Source organism: Hemicordylus capensis, chromosome 1 (assembly GCF_027244095.1).
Source record: "Hemicordylus capensis ecotype Gifberg chromosome 1, rHemCap1.1.pri, whole genome shotgun sequence".
Lineage (NCBI taxonomy): Eukaryota > Metazoa > Chordata > Lepidosauria > Squamata > Cordylidae > Hemicordylus > Hemicordylus capensis.
The window spans coordinates 332318005-332340789 of NC_069657.1; the positions used below are offsets into that span (position 1 = coordinate 332318005).

At 41.1% G+C, this 22785-nt stretch overlaps 1 protein-coding gene across 1 annotated transcript in view; it reads left to right on the plus strand.

Moving 5' to 3' along the window:
- FIG4 (FIG4 phosphoinositide 5-phosphatase) overlaps positions 1 to 22785 on the plus strand; it is a 143593-nt gene that overhangs the window by 94345 nt on the left and 26463 nt on the right. The window contains exons 16-19 of the mRNA XM_053299812.1: positions 4466 to 4604; positions 11839 to 11897; positions 14895 to 15042; positions 19092 to 19175. Coding sequence (XP_053155787.1) covers positions 4466 to 4604; positions 11839 to 11897; positions 14895 to 15042; positions 19092 to 19175 — 430 coding nt within the window. The remainder of the gene's footprint in view (positions 1 to 4465; positions 4605 to 11838; positions 11898 to 14894; positions 15043 to 19091; positions 19176 to 22785) is intronic.

Below are 22785 nucleotides of genomic sequence, written 5' to 3' on the forward strand. Positions count from 1 at the left end.
ACACTCTTTTGGCCCCAGGACCCGTTTTTCTTACCCAAATTGATTCAGATTCGGATTCGGCTAAATCCGAACCGAATCGGGGGTGATTCGGGTGAGCAAAATTCGGGCACAGAACAGGAGTGTTTCGGTTCAGGTACGAACCGAAACATCGAAAATACCGAATTGCACACCCCTAGTTCCAATGGCCTGATACTCTTGAGAGGGCGCTGTGCACCCTGGGTCTCTACCCATCATTATCACAAAGGAAGAATCTCTTCTTTCGCTGGAGCAATCTTGATTCAGCTGCCTGGCCCTGCTCATGAGTAAGCCGGGGAGTGAACATCCCCCCTCCCTCTTCCCCAACCTTTCTGTGAAAAACATAGAACTTGGCTGCTCCAGAATCTCTGCTTATGGCATCTTCTTAAACCCAGACAGGAGTGCCCCCCAAAGGGAAATAAACAGTGTTCAGGCAGCATTGGCTGCCTGAAATGCAAGGGAGAGAGGAGCTTGCAGGGCTTCGGAGGCGGAGCCCGAGTAGGCTGAAGGCATGATACAGTTCCTGGAGGGCGGCAAGGGTGGAGTCAGGCCACTGCCACTCCTGGCAGCATTTTAAAAAGGTATGCTTAAAGGGGGCACTCTTCCCTCCTCACCCCCCTCCCTGCAGCCAGCCGCAGCAGCGGCAATGTTTTTTAAAGTGAAAAGGGGGAGATTGCCCCTCGCGCCGCCCCCCACTTCAGCTACCACCGCCCCCAGAGAGGCACAGCAAAATCTGAGGAGCGGCAAAAGTTGCTGCTCCTCTAATTTCGCCGCCATAGGCAGATGCCTCTTCTGCCTCTGCGGTAATCGACGATTGCTTGTCTGCTTGGTTTTTGATGAACAAACAAACTGACATTTAACAAAATAAAGCTTGACTCTGCACCATTGTGTCAACCTTGATTGTGTGATCACTTGATTGAACAGAACTTTTAAAAGGTGTGCCATTATTTCTATTATTTTAAGTAAAAATAAGCAAATAGTGTTCTAATATCTTTTTTAAAAACAGGCAACAGTTTTCAAACAATTGTTGAAAGTGTTCCCTTTCTGACAGGCATTGTAAATTGACAATTTATTTCACTTTTCAAATATGTTGGAAAAAATCATTCTAAAGTGGTATTTCTGATCTGTACGAGAAGGCTGTTAATCTGCTGCAAACTTGAATGTCAACGTTGCTACATTTGTTGCTACAGATTTCTGGAATCTAAAATAGCCTATTAGTCCAGAAACAGAACTACAATCAGCTTCCCTTTAACTGATATATAGGAAAGTAATCTGATTATTCGGTCCTATTAAGGATGGTGTACTATAGTACCAGTTGTACTAAACCTGGTATTTTAAGAGGTTCTTTGCAGAGTAAGGGAACTGAAGTGTTCAGGCTAATTTAATTTCTGTGCCTCATCAGCTCCTGGTTATGTGTCTTTTTACAAACAGTGTGCAAAAAATGTGCTCTAGCACACGTACATACTATGTTTACTTAAAAAAAAAACACCAAACTCGGTTTTCCTATTTCAGCAACCATGCCTCAAAGAGAGAGAAACTAATGCTTCATCAGTGCTTCATCTTGCACTGTTCAGTTTTACCTCTTTAAATTAAGAATTGCCTTTATTTTATCTATCCATAATATTCAGTTAGTTTTCATACTTAGTATATAATAGTAACTTTTACAAGAGCACGTATATTGTTTTCCTTGTTACTTCTCTCATTCATTTTCTTTCAGTTGCATTTTTAAAGTAATTAATTTCTTTTAAACGTAATAATTTACCTTGCTCTGGTCTGAACTGTATCTCACATTCTGTATGCTAATATGGTAGTTTCTGACCATTAATTCCTTCACTTACTGTTGTCTGAAAGGAAAGCTAACTCTCATTTTAATTCCATCTTTCATAATTCTCTGAAAACCAAGTGTTCCCCCTTCATTCCACCTTTCTCTCATGCACATTCCTTTCCTGTTCCCTTTTCTATGTTAACCATGATGCAGCTTTGTGTGCACTAACTGTAACAAGAGATTTGATTACCCATAATCCACTTAAGAGGTTCCTCCTTTGTCATGAACCCTGCTGCCTATTAAGATCATCTGGGGAGGTCTGGTTATGTTTGCCACCAGCTTGATTGGTGGCAACTCAGAACCCGGCCTTCTGTGTGGCTGCCCCAGGGCTTTGGAATATCCTCCCTGTCAAAATAAGAGCTTCTCCATCTCTGATTGCTTTTTAAAAGACCCTCAAGATGCTCCTGTTTTCTCAGGCTTTTAGTTAAAATTAATTTTAAACTGTGTAATTGTTTTTATACGGTCGAATTTTTTAATTCTGTTTTTAAATTTGTTGTATATTAAATTATGTACACTACCTAGGGATATACATATCCAGCAGCATTTAAATATGCTAAATAAATATCCTAAAATTATTAAGCCTTTAAACAATAAAATAGTCTTCATTTCTGTAAATTGTGTATCTTATAGCTAGTATATAAATTGTGTATTATTGCCAGTATGGACCACTATGAACAAATCATGGCTTACATCTATCTATCTATCTATCTATCTATCTATCTATCTATCTATCTATCTATCTATATTTCTCAAAGGCATACCCATCACTAATCCCATGTGTGGCAGCTCTCGTGAGAGTTTGCAAGTGAGCTGCCAGAAAAGGGAAAGGAAAGCGGCAGCACCAGCAAACAGGCTTGTGGGCAAAGTGGGAAAGATGGTGGAGGGGAGAAAGCGGCAGCGGATGGGCAGGGGGAGAACTAGAGGCGCAGATGGTCTGCGCCCGGCCCAGCTAGTTTAAATATATTATTAAACCCACCCTCATCAAGTACCAAGGGTGAATGAGGAGACAAACCACAAACTCACAATGGAAAGTAGTTCAGGATATCGTTTCCCATATATTATAGAATATCGTTTCCTATATTTGTGTGGGAAACCAAATATCTCTCTGGTTCATGAAACCAAAGAGATAACCAAATCTATTATGTTCCCCTTGTTGTGGGGAACAAAGATACAAGAAGTCAAAAACTTACAAATGGATTGTGTTCAAAAGTTCATCTGTAAATCAGATTTTAATAATTCAGAGCACATATAGTTCTCAAGAGCAACAACATATGTGCAAGTCAGCGCTGGTATTGGGGACTCCCTTAATGCAATATGTTATGGAGCGATGTATGTATGTTTGTATGTAAGATGTTTGTAACTCGGGGAGTGTCTGTATATCACTAGATTCAAATAAAGCATGATATTAGAGAAGATTGTGGATGTGAAATTGTAGAAAAAGAGTTGGAATCCTGATGTAGCAAGAGTCTCTGATTTTTTTTGTAAAGGAAATTTTCCACTTAAGTTAATATTGTTTTGGATAATTTAGGAGTTTACTAGCTCTGATAGAAATGGGTTCAGAGTGGTTTCTTAGTAGAATCTAAATCATCATAATCTTGCATGTTGTGTGTTGTATAAACAGTATAACAGTAACTAAGGACATTTTAAAAGATCACAGTGTTTCTTTTCATGCTACATACTTCAAATCTCACCTATTGAGTTTTGAGGAGCACATTCTCCTAGATGATTGCTATGCGGGGTTTTATAGAGCATCTTATAGAAGAGACCAATTGCAAATGTACAAATTCTTCAGAAGAAGAAAAACATTGTGCCAGATAGCCACAATTATGAATTGAGGTTTCATAAGTTTTCATGTATCTCATCACTAGAGATTTATTTTGAGGCTTAGGCTTGATTGTAATTTTCTCTTTGCCATAAACATTCTTGATTGCTGAGTTGAACTTTGCCAGCTATCCATTTGACAGATTAATATTCTAGTTTCTGAATACTAGGGCCAAACTACACATGGATGGAACCAGAGCAGATCGTACAAAGAAGCAAAACTTTGAGACTTGCAGTGAGGTAGAGATGGGAAAATATGTTCTGTGTAAGAAGCAGTTGATGCTAAAATAAGATTGATTTAAGAAGGAGAAGCAAACAGAAAACTAAAGTAGCACTCTGTCATGTTGCTAGTGGTACCACAGAACTATACTTCACAAGGAATAAGGGTCTTCTACAAAAGAAATTGCATTCTTGTGTGACTCTCTCCCCCTTTGTAGAGTATATTTACACTTATATCCTGCCTTTCTTCCATGTTGGAACTCAAGAGGCACACAGAGTTACAGGTGATCTCCCATCCTGAGCAGACACAGACCTGCTTAACTTTGGGAAGGTTATTGCCTCATGTGCCCTGCAACTATTTAAATTTTACCCCAAATGTTATGGGTTCTCCTGCCCCATTTCATATTATTGGCTGCTAAGAGTCAGGAAATGCAAAACATATCATTGCCACATCATGGGTTAAGTCCTGTAATGCATCACTAAAGGAGAAAACACAGCACAGAGGTGTCTTTTAAGCTGCAGCCTGTATTTCTTGTAATGTGGTGTTCAAAAAATTAAGCCTCAAAATATGACTCTGTCTTCTAGATGCTGACAGGCAAGATTCAATTAATCTTTTTCTGGGAGTATTTCAGCCTGAAGAAGGGAAGCCTCATCTCTGGGAACTGCCTACTGATTTTTACCTGCATCAAAAGGACACAATGACTTTTGTCCAGCCAAGACGGAGGTATTTCTCATTTCTGCTAATGCACTTGCAAAACATACTGATATTTTAAGAGATTAGAAAGAGCATGCCCCAACTGTATTTTTAGTAAGTGTTATAAATTCCTTGAAATCTACATAGTAGCATACATGTAAATGAAAAGAGGGCAACGGGTAGAGAATGTTACTATTCAACCTTCCCCCTCCCCCTTTAAAGAATCTGATGAGGTATGTGCTTCAACACACGAACACCCTCCCAAAATATTCTGGTTTGGTGTGTATAAAACATTTCTAGGCTACTTCTTCCACAGTCCTCCAATCAGCTTATGTAAAATAAAAATAAGACTAAACCAAAAGAACAAAATCACACAACAATGGCTAAAACTGTTAAGCCAAATGCAACTTGAAAAAGCTCTTGCAGGAAATGGGTAAAGAACACCACCTCACATCAATTCATACTCTGCTAGCTTGTCCTGCTTCTAGCTTTCACCATCCTAGTCCGGCATAAAAAAGGCCAATTGAATAGGACCAAATTTACTGAGTACTGCTGGGACAAAAAATTAGGGATGTGCAAAAAATTTCGGGCACAGAACAATCTGTGCCCGAAATGAACAATTTCGGGTGATTCGGGGCCGAACCGAATCACCCCCGATGTCCCCCGGTATTTTTCGGGCACGAGCCGAATCACCCGAATTTCGGACCCAAAAAATTCGGGTGATTCGGTTCATGGTTGATTTTTGGCGATTTTTTGAAGTTTTAGTGACTTGGGGGCAGTTCGGGGACATAGCATGGGATCTGGGCAAAAGGAGTGGGGTGGGGTGGTAGTGCCTAATGGGTGGAGGCTACCACCCCAATTTCAGGGGGATTGGACAAAGGGCTGATTTTTTGGGAATTTTTGAAGTTTTGGTGTCTTTGGGGCAGATTGGGGGCAGAAAGTGGATCTGCCCCAAAAGAGTGGGGTAGGCAATAACATCCCTTCAGAAAAACTTCCGAGGTGTGAATTCTCATTCAATGATAGCAAATGAGATTTTTTTCAATTAAAGCTCTCATGACCCCACTTTCACTTTTTTCACACTCTCGCTTACTATGAATATTGAATGAATCAATCTACCACACTGCACTTTATGAAGAAAAACCTCAGAAATTCACCAAAATCCAGCCCTCTATCCAATCACTCTGAAATTGGGGATGGGTGGTAGCCTCCACCCATTAGGCACTATCTACCAGCCCACCCCACTCTTTTGGGGCAGATCCACTTTCTGCCCCCAATCTGCCCCAAATACACCAAAACTTCAAAAATTCCCAAAAAATCAGCCCTCTGCCCAATCCCCCTGAAATTGGAGTGGTAGCCTGCACCCATTAGGCACTACCACCCCACCCCACTCTTTTTGCCCAGATCCCATGCTATGCCCCTGAACTGCCCCAAAGTCACTAAAACTTCAAAAATTCACCAAAAATTAGGACTTTGCCCAATCCCCCTGAAATTGGGGTGGTAGACTCTACCCATTGGGCACTACCACCCCACCCCAAAATTTTGCCCCTGGGCCCCTTTTTACCCCCCCGAATCGATTCAGATTCGGATTAAATCCGAATCCAAACCGAATCAAGGGTGATTCGGGTGACCCAGATTCGGGCACAAAACAGAACAGGGGTGATTCGGTTCGGGTCCGAGCCGAATCACCCGAAAACCCGAATTGCACACCCCTACAAAAAATGCTATAGGAAGAAGCGGATTCTCAGGGGTGTTTGTTTCTGGAAGTGTAGCACTTTATAGGTCAAAGCCAGTACCTTCAACTGGGCTTTGAAGTGTTAGGTGACTCCTTTTTGCATCTGCACCAGCTGAAGCTTCTGAATACTCTTCAAGGAAAGCCTAACATAGAGCATTGCAGTACTAAAGCCTGAGCATCACAAAACATGAATCAGTATGACAAATGACAGTTGTGACCAGGAAAGGACAGAACCTCCACAAGTTCAGCTGATTGAGTTGGAGAGACTTTATCCAGGGGTGGGGGGAGCAAAACCATATCAGTAACCCACAAATAATGCACTTTCTGGTGGATCATTCTCAGCTCTGTAATACAGGGGTAGGCAACTTTGGCTTGCCCCACTTGTTTAGCTTTAACTCCTATCATACCTACCATGTTTCCCCGAAAATAAGACATACCCATAAAATAAGCCGTAGCAGGATTTCTAAGCAGTTGTGCAATATAAGCCATACCCTGAAAATAAGACATAGTGGTGATCTCTCCTGGCTCAGTAGCAGGCTGCTTGCTAAAGCTTTTCCCCTATCCCCCTGGTGTTTGTGTGGGGTGAGAGAGACCCACAGACAGGGGCGTAACAATACTGGTAGGGGTGGCAGGCTGCAAGCTGAGGCATACGGTAGAGGGAAGTACGGTAAAAATCTCCTCCTCAAAAATCTCCTCTCCTCCTGGCGGCGGCGCACGGCAGCGAGAGTACGCCCGGAAGATACGCCGGGCCAGACGGCAGGCCTCAGCATCGCTCTGCGCACTCCCACCCGCCACTGCCGTGCTTACCATACCGGTACTCTCGCCGCCTCCCGCGGCGAGAGTACCGGTACGGTAAGCACGGCGGTGGCGGGCGGGAGTGTGCAGAGGGACGCTGAGGCCTGCCGTCTGGCCCGGCGTCGTTCCCGGCGTACTCTCGCTCCCTCACGCCACCGCCGCGCTTACTCTCGCTGCTGCCCGCCACCGCCAGGAGGAGGGGAGATTTTTGAGGAGGAGATTTTCTGAGATTTTTACCATACTTCCCTCTACTGCATGCCTCAGCTTGCAGCCTGCCACCCCTACCGGTATCGTTATGCCCCTGTCTGTGGGTCTCTCTCACCCCACACACACACCAGTAAAGCTGCTACTCCCCAACACTGACCAGCAACAGTCTGTGGGTCTTATATGGATCATATGAGAGTTATGACGATGTTCCAGCAGAAGATGACTTAACTATAATTGAATAAATGTAGATTGTTGTACCACACTTAATAAAAATAAGACATCCCCTGAAAATAAGCCATAGTGTGTCTCCTTGAGGAAAAATAAATATAAGACAGTGTCTTATTTTCGGGGAAACACGGTAGTCATTGTGACTGGAGATGATGGGAGTTGTAGCTAAACAGCTGTCAAGTTTACCACTGCTATAATACCTGGAAAAGCTCAGCTGAAAGCAGTTCTGCTCACAGAATGATGGTGGTGAAAATAGATTTCTTTGCCATTACCTCTACCTAATAGGCCTGTAAATGGGCTCTATGGCATTCTCAGATTTGTTGCCAGTTTGCTGTCAGTGTCACTCTAGCCATCTCCCTACTTACTTCAAGGATGACTGGAAGCCTTTAAAGGCAGAGGGAGAAGATACCTCAGGGAGTGATTTTTCAGTCACCTTATTCCACATTTCAGCCAACATATTATCTCCACAATCTCTAATAAATTGTAGGGGTGTGCATTTTGGAATTTTCTTGTTTTGATTTGTATCTGAATCGAAACACCCCTGTTTTGTTTTGTACCCAAATTTTCTGAATCCGAATCAGCCCTGTTTTGTTTTGTAGCCGAATTTTTCGAATCTGAATCCGAATCGATTTGGATTTTTAAAAAGGGTCCCAGGGCAAAAAGAGTGGGTGGTGGTGGTAGTGTCCAATGGGTGGAAGCTACCAGCCAAATTTCAAAGGAATTAGGCAAAGGGCTGATTTTTTGTGAATTTTTTAAGTTTACACATCTTTAAGAATTTTCCCATCAGGAATAGTGGAGATTCCAGCAAATGTATCGCTTCAAATCAAGGGGAAAGGGATGACCCAGAGCAGAGTGTGGTGGGTGGTAGTGCCCAATGCGGGCAAGGACACTTCCAGAATTATTTCAAAAAAATTGGGCAAAGGGATGATCTTTTGTGATTTGATGAAGTTTTACGTATCTAAGATTTCTCCCATAGGGAATAATGGAGGTTTAGGTTTCAGCAGCTCCATAATTCCACTTGGGGGGCACTGGGGTTGCCCAGATCGAGGGGTTGTGTAGTGCACATAGGGTGCCAACCACCCCCATACCCACAAGCCCATGGGGTACTGGGTTTTGTTGTTTCTGAGGTGTTCATTGTAGATTCTCTGGTAGCATATGAGATTTTCAGTGAAAAACAAGAATCCACTCTCATATGCTATCAGAAAATCTACACTCGGAACACCACAGAATCAACAGAACCCAGCACCCCATGGGTTAGCAATCCTTCCCCTGGCCAATGTGGGGTCAGTAAAGAGTGGCAAGAAGCAGAAAAGAGCCAATGCGGAACAAGGAGGGAATTGTCAGCAGGTCAGCCCATGATTTAGGTCACCCATCAGAAAGCTGGAAGGGTGGGAAATTCAAAGAGATGTCAAACACAAAATGGAGACTGCCTCAGAGATCACCACAAAATGAAGGTCCAAAACAACAAAACATTTTGTAGCCGAAAGAGGGACGTTTTGTTTGGTATACAAAACGTTTGGATCTGGAAAATGGGTGTTTTGTTTTGTCTACAAAACACCCAAAACAGGGTGTTTTGGGTACAAAACTTTTTGTATCCGAAACATTTCGCACATCCCTAATAAATTGTCTAGGAGCATCCCAAAATCTTATGGGAACCAGAAGGCTCAAGGGACAAACTCTCTTAACTGTATGTTAAGCAAACCTTTACACAAACTGGTCCAGCCCCATTTGTGCCTTGATGAGGCAATGGTCTAACCATAACAATAATGTCACCTTGGAGCTACCAGTTGCGAAACCACTAGAATCCTAGCTAGTCAGGAATGTAAATCCAGGGCGTGGCCTTTAATCTTTGTAGTAGTTCTTACTAATATATTGCTTTCCAAAATAAAGTTAAAGAGGTCTGTATATCAAAAAGGATAAGTAAATGGTTTCCTGTCTCAAAGGGGTTCACAATCTACAAAGAAACACACTAGACACACCAGTAAAGGCCACTGAAGGGATGCTATGCTGAATTGAATAGGGACAGTTGTTCTGCTGCTGCCAAATTGAAGACAGCTGATGCTCCAAAAGCTGCCTCTTTGCCCTGTTATTGCAGCTCAATGGTTATCATAAAGATCATGAAGTCCACTAGACCAAGGATTCTCAACGTTGGGTCCCCAGATGTTATTGCACTTCAATTCCCATAATCCCTAGCCCCAGTGACCTTTGGTTGGGGACTATGGAAGTTGAAGTCCAGTAACATCTGGGGACCCAATGTTGAGAATCCCTGCACTAGCCAGGGCAAAAAGGCTAACAAAATGGCCTTCTAACACAGGATCATACATTAGAGCTTTAGCTTTTCACCATATTAAAAAGATGACTAAATGAAATTACCCTTGTGGGAATTATGTGGCAAGGAAGCTAAGAGCCTCCAAAAATGCAAATAAAAGCCCTCTAAAATGTAGAAGGCTCAGAAAATGATGAGGGGCTTGATAAAATGTGCTTGTTCATCATTAATCCCATCATAGACGATATTCAATATGCCTGTAGCATATCTATGGTCACCATCTACTCAACACTGGAGGAGCTATTATTCTTTTCCCAGGAACATTGCTATTTGACCACTGAGAGAATGTGATGACCACCACCACCCACCCCTGGTAGTCTTGCAGAGTGTACAGAATAAATTAAAAGCTCTTAAAATCATCTACTTGCTTCATACAATGTGTTATGTATCCTAGGAATTCCAGAACAAATTGTTCTAAGATCTTTCTTTTGCCTGCAAAAGGTTCTGTTAAAATAATCTACAGTCATCCCTCACCAATCACTGTTTTCCTGATCATGGTTTTGAGTATCTGTGACTGGGAAATTGTGAGAGGTCTCACCAACCACTACCAGATTATCTGCAGTTTGGTGAGCTTTTTTGTGATTTGCGGGGTGGGGGTTCACCATTTTGGGAGGTTCGGGGGTGATTTGGGGGTGTTCTCCTTCACTCCTCTTGGTGATTTCAAAGGATTCCGGGTGACTTCTGGAGATTTCTTTTGCATTTTTTTTCTTTATTTTTCGGTCTTTTCACGACCGTGATTCCCCAACCCTGTTTCCGAAGCTTTTCAGTGGCTCGCCAACTGCAAGGTTTTCCCAGAATGGAACTCACAGTTGAGGGATTACTGTATTTCTGATTAGGGATGTGCAGCTCGAAACATTTCAACTCAAAAAAGGGCATTTCAAACTCAAAACAGAACACCCTTCAAATAAAGGGCCTGTTTTGAACTCAGAATGTAATGACCCTATTCTGAGTCAGAATGTTTTGTCCAATCACCATCTTGGGCTTCCGGTGAGGGGCAGCGGGAGATATCTTTAAAAATAATTGCTGCTGTGCATGCGCAGAGGCCAGAAGAATGCCATAGGCAGGGCAGCCTCAGCCTGAAATGCCAGTCAGAGTGCTGCTGCTTGGCTATAATCTACCAGTAAAAAAACGTCCAGATCTGTCTTCAGTTGTGGTGTATCAGTTTTAATTCATTCTTGCTGCTTTGCTCTCTAATGTAATTCTTAATGGAAAAACAATGTTTTATAAACAAGCCATATCTGAATCTGTTAACATTTCAACCAAATTGATTTGACTGGTGTTTAGAGCAGAATGTGATATTACAAAGTTTGTGTCTATTGTCTTTGAGCTCTTCATCTTTTTAAAGTATTTAATTTCTAGGTCATGTTATACCTTCAGCCATATATTATAGACTCTTGAGACCAATAGACATCTGCTGTGCAGTTCAATATATCTATGCTGACCCTGCTGACTCCAGAAAATTCTTCATAAAAGCACAATTACACAATTGAGACTCTAAACTCTCCAAGCCCAAGAGGCTTTTTATTTTTTCTCACTTAGGTTACCAAATCAGATTATTCCTCAATCAAACAAACAGCAGGGTCTTGAGGCCGGTTTAATGAGGTATAAAACAGTAGACACAGGGACCACGATCCATACCTGTGTGTGTTTGTTTGTGTGTGTATGGCATTTCATGCTGGTTATGGCAGACAGAGATCAGAGAGCATACATGGCTTGTCTCACGTCCATAGCATATAGTAGGAACTTCTATATTCATTGGACCTTAGCCAGGTTTTGAAACACAGGATAGTACTTTTTGGATAGATCTAGACCAATTTTGAGACACATGATAGTACTTTTTGCTGGCATATGTCTGTCAACCATTTAACTATATTCTGCATGTTATGTTCAAAGACAGATTATGATTTGCAAATATTTAGATTGGTTACGGACTAAAATTAAAGTAACATTCACATGTTTTTGTTTCAAACTTAAAGCTACACTTTCTGGTGGACACCAGGTGTATTAAAAAACTTGCCAATGCCTTATGATGAAGGTAAGCACTATTTGTTTGGGGAAGTAAAATGTATCTTTTGTTTATTTTAAGAGTAACAGAACTCCATATTATTTATTTATTTTGAAATTTCTTGTATACTCCCTAAGACTCTAGGCGGTGAACAAAAACAATAAGAGTAGCAATAATTTTTTTTTTTAAATTAAAGGGCAACGGCTTGGCAAAAAAGGTAGATCTTGAGAAGGGTCTTAAAAGCCACTAAGGAGGGGGCTGAACAAATTTGGGGGGAAGGGTGTGCCAAAGAAGAGGGGTGGCCACACAGAAGGCCCTCCTACAGGCACCACGGACTACCCCAGGGCCCGGGACACTAAGGAGGGCCAACTGAGAAGACCTCACAGGACAGGATACAACTGGCCGAGAGAAGACATATAAAATATCAACATAAAATGGGCATAATTACAAGAATAACAATAATGAAATAAAATCATGATCTTGTTGGATTACAGTGATTAAAAGCAGTATGTTGCCAAAATTGTTTGAATAATCAATATAGATTTCAAGTTGTGAAACAGAAGTTTCCTTGTCAGGAAGAAATTGGAGGGTTGTAAAAGCAAATAATCATTTTTCTATAGGAAGTTAGTAACTGTCCTTTAAAAAATACATAGCTAGTAATAAGGGGTTTATCTCTGCATCATATTTTTAAAGAAATCATAATATAATATGGGCGAGTATATGACCTTTACAAAATGAGAGGAAATATTGAAAATGCAACTGCTGGAAAAATCTTTTTCCAAAATCAGAAGATGCACATTCATTTTGCGTAGTATGTATGATGTTTAAGACTTATGGCCTAATGAATTTTGAGGCTTAAAAGTGTGTCTACTGCTGGGAGATCTCCTTTCTAACATACACTTTTGCCTCTTGTGTCCCTATCCAATACCTTAATTCAAGTGATCCCAGCAGAAAGCAGCACTAGTTGAAGGGATTAATTTCTGTCCAGTCCTCTTTGTCTGTTAGAATAACCAGGTGGCAGTGAGACACTGCAAAGGCTTAGTGTGTTACTTGGTTTGAGAGGCAGAATGGCACAGATACTTTAAAAAAAAAAAGTGCTGTACTTTGGCCCTCACTGATCTAGTACCGTAACAAAATATGCCATCCCCACTTAATCAGTAGGTACAGGAATTGTCATTCTCTGCTTTAAATAAGAGCAGATCTGTACTCCAATACTGCAGGGAGGAGCACATGGCCTTTAAAGGATGAAGTAATGCAAAAACGGGTTTTTTCAAAAAACAAATTTCATGAGATGGCAGCACATTGCTGTAGGTGGCTTAGACTATAGGTTTTGGATTATGGTTATAATTGATTTCTTTTTTATCCTATTTGTTGCCCGCATCAGGTGTTAGAAAAACAGTATATAAATACAGAAGGACCTCAGTATTCATGCAATTTCCGTTCTAAGCAATTACCATGGATAACGAAATCACAAATTCTGAATCATTATGTCTATGGGATCACGGGGGATGTTACTTTTTAGAATGTGAGCCCTTTGAGGACAGAGTTCCATTAAACCTCCCTGAGCCACTTTTGGAAGGGCAGTATAGAAATTGAATTAATAATAATAAGAAGAAGAAGAAGAAGAAGAAGAAGAAGAAGGTGGTTTAATACTGGCTGCACAAGAACAGGCACTAAGAAGAGGGTTTAATACTGGCTGCACAAGAACAGGCACTAAGAACAAATGCAATAAGAGCAAAAGTCGAAAAATCCACCACAAACAGCAAGTGCCGCCTTTGTAAAGACGCAGATGAAACCGTGGACCACCTAATCAGCTGTTGTAAAAAGATCGCACAGACTGACTACAAACAAAGGCATGACAAGGTAGCAGGGATGATACACTGGAACATCTGCAAAAAATACAAGCTACCTGTAGCCAAAGATTGGTGGGACCATAAAATTGAAAAAGTGGTAGAAAATGAAGATGTAAAAATATTATGGGACTTCCGACTACAAACAGAAAAACATCTGCCACACAATACACCAGATATAACTGTAGTCGAGAAGAAAGAAAAACAAGTCAAAATAATCGACATAGCAATACCAGGGGATAGCAGAATAGAAGAAAAAGAAATAGAAAAAATCTCCAAATACAAAGATCTACAAATTGAAATTGAAAGGCTGTGGCAGAAAAAGACCCAAATAATCCCAGTGGTAATTGGCGCCCTGGGTGCAGTTCCAAAAGACCTTGAAGAGCACCTCAACACCATAGGGGCCACAGAAATCACCATCAGCCAATTACAAAAAGCAGCTTTACTGGGAACAGCCTATATTCTGTGACGATATCTATAACAATTGACAATAAAAATTCAGCCATCCCAGGTCCTTGGGAAGGACTCGGTGTCTGGATAAAACAAACCAGTCAATAACACCTGTCTGACTGTGTAAACAAGAGATAATAATAAATGGCTCCTGAAATCAAAATGGCAGCCAGAAATGATCTCCGAGGTCATTTCCAGCCAACCCCAATACGCAGATTTAACCTCCCCCTCCCCAATTTTATTTTGCATATACTGAGGTCGGGTGTCAATTACCTGGCCATAGATATGCAAAACCTCAGATGCTAAATCCATAAGTAATGAGGTCTTCATGTATGCACATTTTTGCCTTAGTCAATGTTGTATGGAGCTATGTCAAACTGGTAATTTAAAAAATAGTGCTGTTATAGGGTGTTTTCTATAATTGCCTGCCTTCTTTCTTTCTTAGACTGATGTTATAGACACATTTACCTGGGAGTAAATCCCTTTGAATTAAGCTAGATTTGCTTCTGAGTAGATATGCATAGAATTGTACTGTTGGCTGACAGTGCAATAGTTTGAGCAAACATTTTGATTCAAGGAGGATCAAATGTAAGAGATTTGTAATACATGACAGCATAATTCTATATTTTAACAAGAAACTTATAAATATATATTTAGAGATTCCAAGATGTACACTCTTAGCTTTTCTGAGATGCTAAGTTAGTAATATATATTTTTTCTTTTATAGTGACATGCGCTGAAAACAGAAGAAAGTTGATGGTGAAGAGATTTCATAAGTTTGATGAAGAGATTGACATTCATAATGAATTTTTTCGACCTTATGAAATCAGTAGTTTTGATGACACCTTTTGCTTGGCAATGACAAATTCAATACGGTATGCCTCCCCCCACACCATGTTTTAATCAAAAGATAGCATTTTTAGACACTTCTCATTTCAAAAGTGAAATTTTGCTGAATTCTTTAAAGAGTTTTATTGAATGGCATAAATTCCAATTAAATAAAATTTAATTTTTAAAATAGCATTCCTTCAGGAGCAAATAAGCTCCTAGAATTTGTAATGCCAAATGCTATTTTTTTTTAAGAGGAAAGGAAGCATATGAGATTGCCATATCCATTTGTCTCCTTCTAATAACTTTTGTGTTTACAATCCAATACGAAGTCAAATTTACCATACATGGGAGGAGGTTTTAGAGGAACCTTGTCATGGCCTTAACCTCCACAATCCACCACATTGTTTTAAGATGGTAGCCATTCAAAGTATTGAAAATACATTGTCTATACTTGTAACCCATGTGCTGACAGTTGGATACAAACAAATTCAGAACATGTGGGAGGAGGTCCTAGGTAAGGGTCACCACGTTAAAAGATGTGCAGACTGAAATCATTCTACTCAGAACTATTTGATCTTTATTGTAGCTGGAAAAATTCCCAACATGGGTGATATGCCTGCACATTAGGCCCATGGAAGGATTTCATAGCTCCTCTAGTTGCTCTAAAGCTCCACCCTTCACACAGAGCACACTCAATATCTTGGGCAGCAGAGCACCTGTAGCTTAGATTCTTTTCAACTATCTCAGCATGTACCACATTAAGGTTCATTCTTGATTTTCATCTCTGTTCCTGTGGAAATTAAAAGAAAATTGGTTTAGATTCTCAGGCTTTGTCTCAAACATATTTCGGCTACTCTCTTTTCTATTGTTTTGGACGCTTGGAAAATGTTTAAAGTCCTTCTAAAGTCTTTTCTGCCCATAATAATAAATTGCATGATCCATGTATTACTAAACAATACGGCTGCAATTGCCTATATCAATTGATAAGGTGGGACAGTTTCCAGGTCCCTGTGCAATTTGGTGATTCAGCTTTGGGATTGTAGCATTCTGCACAAGGTTTACCCTATAGCTCGCCGCATAAAGGGCATGCTTAGCTCTTGCTTGAGCAGGAAAACAAATCCCTTTCAACAACACGAGTGGGAAGTCAACCAATAAGTTCTCTACAATCTAGTCCAACAATGGAGACACACACACCCTGACAGAACTCTTAGCAACTGCAACCAACAAGTAGTGCAAGCAATGTTGCTCAAGAGCAGGCCTAAGAAAAAGTCTCGGGGATGCCTTCCAAATTCCATAGAACGACCATTATTTTTACCTATTTCCCCCTTTCCTGCTATTAACCATAGTCTTGAGCAAAATCTTACAAGGGAAAATGAAATGCATCGTTATCACCCCATGGTGGCCAAGGCAACAGTGGTTTCCCCTTCAACGTTCCAAGGAAATCCACTACCTGCTTTCCTCAGCAATAAAGTTTTTTGTCTCAAGCCAACGACCATGTCTTCCACCACAAACTTCAAACCTTGAATCTCAGAGCATGGAGACTAGATTACTAGACAATATTTTACTGAAACAAAGGAATGCATCCACTAGATGCAATTACTCTTGCAAATGGAAAATATATGCCCAGTACATTCAAAACAAAAAGTTTGACCTTTACCAGGCCTCCATAAGACAAGTTTTACTTTATCTTACTTCCCTAAGCAGTTAGGACTTTCTAACTCTTCTGTTAAAGCCCACAATGGCTATTTCAACTATTCAATCAGGGTAGGATGCTAAAAAAACTCTTCTCGCACCCTGATTCCAAGAGGTTCCTAAGAGGTATTATCAACTTGTTTTCCCCCAGTGAAGAAACCTGTAGAACCTTGGAGACTTATTTAGTACATCCTTCTTTGACAGAGGCACCATTTGAACCCCTTGCCTCTGCTTTGTTGAAATTGCTAACCCTAAAAATGGCCTTTTTGATAATATCTGCAAGGAGGGTCAGTGAATTGACTGCATTAAAGTTAGACCCCACCCCATACTAAATTCTTTCCTGACAAAGTAGTAATGAGGACTGAACCCTCTTTTACACCTGAAATAGTTTCTGACTTCCATATCAACCGGGATATCATTCTCCCTGCATTTTTCTTGAATCTTATCTCCACTCTGGAATGATCCCTCCACTTTATGGATGTCTGTAGGGCCCTTCTTTTCTATTTGGACAGAACTGAAGGCTTCAGAGCTATTTGTCAGTTCAAAGGTCATAACAAGGGCAATACTATTTCCAGACAAAGATTTTAACATTGGCTCATATAACTCATTTTCCTGTGTTATGAACTTCAGGGAGTAAAAGCTCCTCTTACTATTAGAGCCAATTCCACCAGGGCAATAGCTACCTCAGCAGCACATACATCTGGAATTAGCATTAAGGACATTTGTAAAGCAGCCACATCGTCTTCTAACCTACCATTCATAAAGCACTATGCCATTGATATTCGTACAGCAGCTGTGGCTAATTTTGGATGGGTGTTTTTAAATAAAGTTCTTTAGTTACCTACTCGCACTGTGCCACCTCTTTGGTGAGTTCGTTAATCACCCATGTTAGGAATGATCCCGGATCACTATAAAAATAAATAGGTTGCTTACCTATAACAGGTGATCTTTGGGTAATCCAGGATCATTCACAACACCCGCCCACCTCCCCACTGCTTAGATGTTATATCTAGTCACTTTCCTTCAGCGCTTCTGGCAAAGAACAGATCTCTTGCGGTTGACCAGGAACTGAGAAACAGGTGCTCTGCCAGCCAAGATACTGAGCGCACTCTGCATGTGAAGGGTGGAGCTTCAGAGTGCCTAGAGAAGCTATTAAATCCTTCCACACAGCTACTGCACAGTCACATTACCCATGTTGTAAATGATCTTGGATCACCCAAAGATCGCCTGTTACAGGTAAGCAACCTGTTTTTTAATCTGCTCTGCACTTCATTGAAATTCACCGAGATCTGTATGTATGCTCAACTGCATACTTTCCAGGCTTGTTGAAGTGCACATAATTTCCCATTCAAAAGCATCTGATGTAGATATAAAAGAATGTACATAGTAAGGTTTTTTTGGAGGTTCTATTCTGGCATGAGTAGATCTGAGCAATTCCTATTTATCTGAATCAGCCCTGAGTCTAAAGCTATTGACATGTATATTTGCTTAGAAGGTACTATCCTCATATTTCAGTAAATACAGTATCTACTAAGTTACAGTATCTCATATTTGTCTTTATTTGTATCTTATGTCTACTTTTATTTTGTTGGTGGGAGACCGAAATAAAGTTTGACTTGACTTAATATCTTGTATCTGAGATGGCCAACCCAAGAAGTAAACCAAATGGTTCAGACACTATGTAAGCAAAGATTAAACCTTGGCTTCATGTACCATGTCTCGGCCTGAGGAGCATGCACTCTCCTTGCCCGTGTGCAAGTTGGAAGAATTCGGCTTCTGATTATGGCTAGCAACAAGCCAGGATCTGTTGTGTCATCTAAACTGGCCAATCGAGACATGTTCTAAACACAGCGCTTGAAATAAACTATGATCTGAACCCATTTCAGGCCCTTTGGTTAGAAAAAGCCAGAATCAGTCTGTTCAGATGTTATGACCAATCCTGGCTTGTTACTAACCACAATCAGAAGCAGAACTCTTCAAACCCGCACATGAGTGAGTGTGTGCTCCTGAGGCTGAAATATAGTTTGTAAAGCCAAGATTAGTCTTGGTTCTGCAAGGTGTCTGAATGGCAGTGTTCTGTTCAATGTCAAGCCCAATGACGGTGCTTCCTACCTTAAGTGTAGGAGAAAACATAACTCTGACCATGAAAGGGTTTATTCTTGTTTTACTGATAGTGGTTTGTTCATTTTTAACTGTCATTATAGAAAATTATGGGTTAAATTCTGCTTAAATACTTCCAAAAATACTTTAAGCATGAATAATTTGGCTTGTTTTTCTTTTTTCTTCTGGAAATTGTCTGAAGTTATTATTTGGTCCAGCTTGATGAGAAAATATTTTCATAATAGTAATTTATCTTATATTTTACTGTTGCTCTTTCCCCCTGTCCCCCCCCCCCCCCCAGAGATTTTATGCCCAAAAATGTTGGTATTGATCCCAGCCCTTTCACTGTCCGTAAACCTGATGAAACTGGAAAATCTGTTTTGGGGTAAGAGAATCAATGTATTGTGAATCAAATATGTAATGCAATCACACATTTTCATTTACTTTAGTAAAACACTCTATGTTTTAAAATAAGTTAAGCATAATATATTGAAGCTTGTAGATAATCCTTGTGAATAGAACTTGCAAAAATTTTGTGCATGTGTAAACAACATACAGAATTCAGATGTGAGACACAAAGCTAAAATGTATTCACAAGGCTGAAACATGAGTATTTGATACAAAGTATTGAAACATAAGACTCCTGTAGATTTCAACAGGTTTCCTGCTCTTTACGATCAAGAAGATGGAGGACAAGGGCAGAGTTAGCCTTTTGATTTTGTCCAGTGAGATTTGTTTTGTTGGTAAGTATCAATGGAAGGAACATAGGAATCTGCCTTATACTGAATCGCATCAGGGACACATTCAGACATAACAGCTAACTGGAGTTAAACGTGGCTGAGGTTGTAACTCCATTATGCACAAACGCACAAAACCGTGGTTAGGGGCCGAAAGTGACCTCCAGTTTGCCTCGCCAAACTCCATTCTGAACTTTCGGTTATCTCTAAGGTTTGCTGCTAAGACCTGAGGTCGTTTTGCCTTCTGACTTGTGGTGCTGCTATAACTGTGGTTTCGTGCCAATTTTCAAACTGAAACCATAGAAGTTGCGGCACAGACCTGCTTGCTGGCAACCTCTCAGAAAATCAGCCCTCATATCCTGTCAGCTATGCAGTGAAGGAATTGCCAGGCTACAGGGATGCCACCAAACCCCATCCCGGACTTGTCAAGCTGCACAGTCATTTGAGGGCATCCCCGACTCCCACTCTGCTCCTTGCTCCCCCTACCTGCCAAGCAAGAGGGAAGGGGATGGGATGACAGGACAGGCAGATCCATGCTGAAGATAGTGACCGGTTAACAGTTCTATTCATGAGCTTCTGCCCCAACCTGGGCTTTCCCCCGCTCCCTGGGCATGCCTTCCAGGGAATTGTCTTCCTCCAGTGGGAGGAAAAGATCTCACAAGAGCCGTGCCAGCAAGAGTCCTGCCTACAAAAGTGGAGGACACATAGGAAAGAAGAAGCAATTAAAAACTGATGCTTCCCTCTCTCTCTCAGAGGCGGCAGCAGGAGAAGTGAGCACTGTGAGTACCAAGAATAGATTTATGGCTCTGGGCAAGGAATCTCCTTCCCTTTCACCCAAGGAGGCTGCTTCATGCAAGCCAGCACCTCGGAAGGCAGATATAAATCAAGCTGTTCTGAAATTGTTTCATCAGAGGGCCGAGTGGGGAAATTCCTTGAGGCAGGGGTTTCATAGCTCCCAGGCATGCACCTCATCCCTCAACTGACCTTGCTACTCAGCAACTCAGCAGTGCTTGTTTAATTTCAGCTAAATCCTTGATTATAATCCTTGGCTGACATTCTACAGTGACACTGTAGGAAAAAATGGACAATTTAAGACAGGTTTTTGACCAATTCATCATAAAAAATCAACAAGGGGTTAAACACACAGCCGACACCAACAACCCGCAGCCAGCTCCCTCCCTGTGTCTGAATCGTTCCCCAAATGCACGATGCTTTATGGGCCTTTGGGAAGCAAAGTTCCAATGAGTTACAAACATCTCTAATCGTCCTTGAGTTTCCCAGATATGATTATCGCAAATGGGTTAGCCGCCAGGCAATTATTAACTAACAGCCACTCAACCCAGGGCACACTGGCCAGGCGTGAGAGGGAATGGGCATGGGGACATCCCCAAGCAACCCATGAGAAGGACCATCAGAGGGGAAGGGAGAGAATTGCCTGGACAAATCTGAAATGATGCCAGATAGCAAAAGATCCCCTTCTCTCATGAACACCTCATTTACAAGAATGTCAGGCCATGAGGACTTGAAATAGAGCCAGGTTTGCTGTGTGTATGGGAGCTGTGGGGAGAGGTACCCTGGAAACTGCTTTCCTTGTCTTGGGGACTGCAGACAAGCTGCTGTAAAATCATGCCCCCTGCTAGTCCACACACCGATGTGTACATGTGCATCCTTACCAGCGCCCCAAACGGTAATCCTGCTGTCCTGGGGTGGCAACCTCAAACCGCAACCTCAGACACGTTTACCTCTGGTTAGCCCTTACCTCTGGGTGTAGCCCATTGGTCCATCTAACTCAGTAGTATCTACATTGGTTGGTAGCGGCTCTCCTAGGATTCAGGCAGAAGCCTTTCTGAGCCCTACCTGGAGGTGCTAGAGACTGAAACTAGGATCTTCTGCAAGCAAAGCAGATGGTCTGCTACTAAGCCATGGTCAAACTCATCCTTCAAGAGCAGCCATTGTAGCACTAGCATGCTCAGAAACTGTTAGGGCTGGGCTGTCTTTTTGTTTGCCTTTTGTATATGTTATTGATATGTTTCAACCAGCAGGACAACTTGTTCTTCTAACAATATACAAATCCATTCTGATAGCCTTGGTTCTTCCAGTCTGTTCTCTTGATTTTTTTTTAAACATCCTTTTCTTTAAAGGAACATCTAGAGCAGAGTTTTATTTCTTAATTCTTCTCATCAGCCTCTAAAAATCTATTTGCCCAGAATACAGTAGATTTATATTTCTAAAGAGGAAACTACTTAAATGTATGCAAGAGATCAATAAGAATATCTGTGCTGGGAATCTTAAAGTGATATTGTGTACCTAATTTATCATGAGAAATAGAATAGATCAATTATATTTTTTGGTTCCAAATAGTTTAAAGACTATTTTAAAGACTAATTGCTGCTCTTTAATCCATATTTTCAAAGTATAACAGTGTCAAAATGTTCTGATCTTAGTTTAGAACTATTAAACTACTTCACTGGTTGGCAATTTACAGTTTTCTATTGCTGGGCTGGAAGTATTAGCAAATGATTCAGTTCATCCATCAGAACTTTTTGAAAGCCTTCTCTGTTTATAAAAAAATTGCAGAGATGTCCCTGAAAACCTAAATATTAAAGCTATTTTGATTGAGTGTATAAACCCTAATGTTTTTGCATCATGTGATTTGGTAGTCATTGTCCAAGTCAGGATAACCGGAAAGCCCAAGAGATCAGAGACAGAATAATCTGTGGCTGTAGTTGGGGAATTGTGAGTAGAATAAAGAATCAGCTGTCAATAGTTAGAGGACTAAAAAGTTTGACTGGCAAATGGGACAAAAAGTAGCATGTATAATGGAGCTTTTTTCAAAGCTGCATTGTATGAGGGCCTGTTCAGATGTGAATGTTCCTGATAACTAAGGTTAAGACATCAACAGTGGACTGCAGGATTATGTGCGCTGTTCTCTGGTCTCCCTCCCCCAGTCCCTATTCACTTTTGTGCAAATTTGTTCCAACAACCATGGCCTGGATATATCATTGTCTTAGGAGCAGCAATGCTTTCCTCTTACTCATACTTGAAGTCTGAATTCATGTGTTCAGTTCTCCTTTCCCTCTTGCACGCAGTTCTCCCCTGCCAGCCTTTACCACATTTAAGGCTTATGTCAACAAAAAAATGGGTTAATGCTAAGCATGGTGCTGTCCTTACTAGGTTTTGCTAAACCTTGTGCTGACAAAAGTCTTAATCATGATTAACATGGCAGTGGAGGTAGGAAGAACAGCATTTGCTCACCAG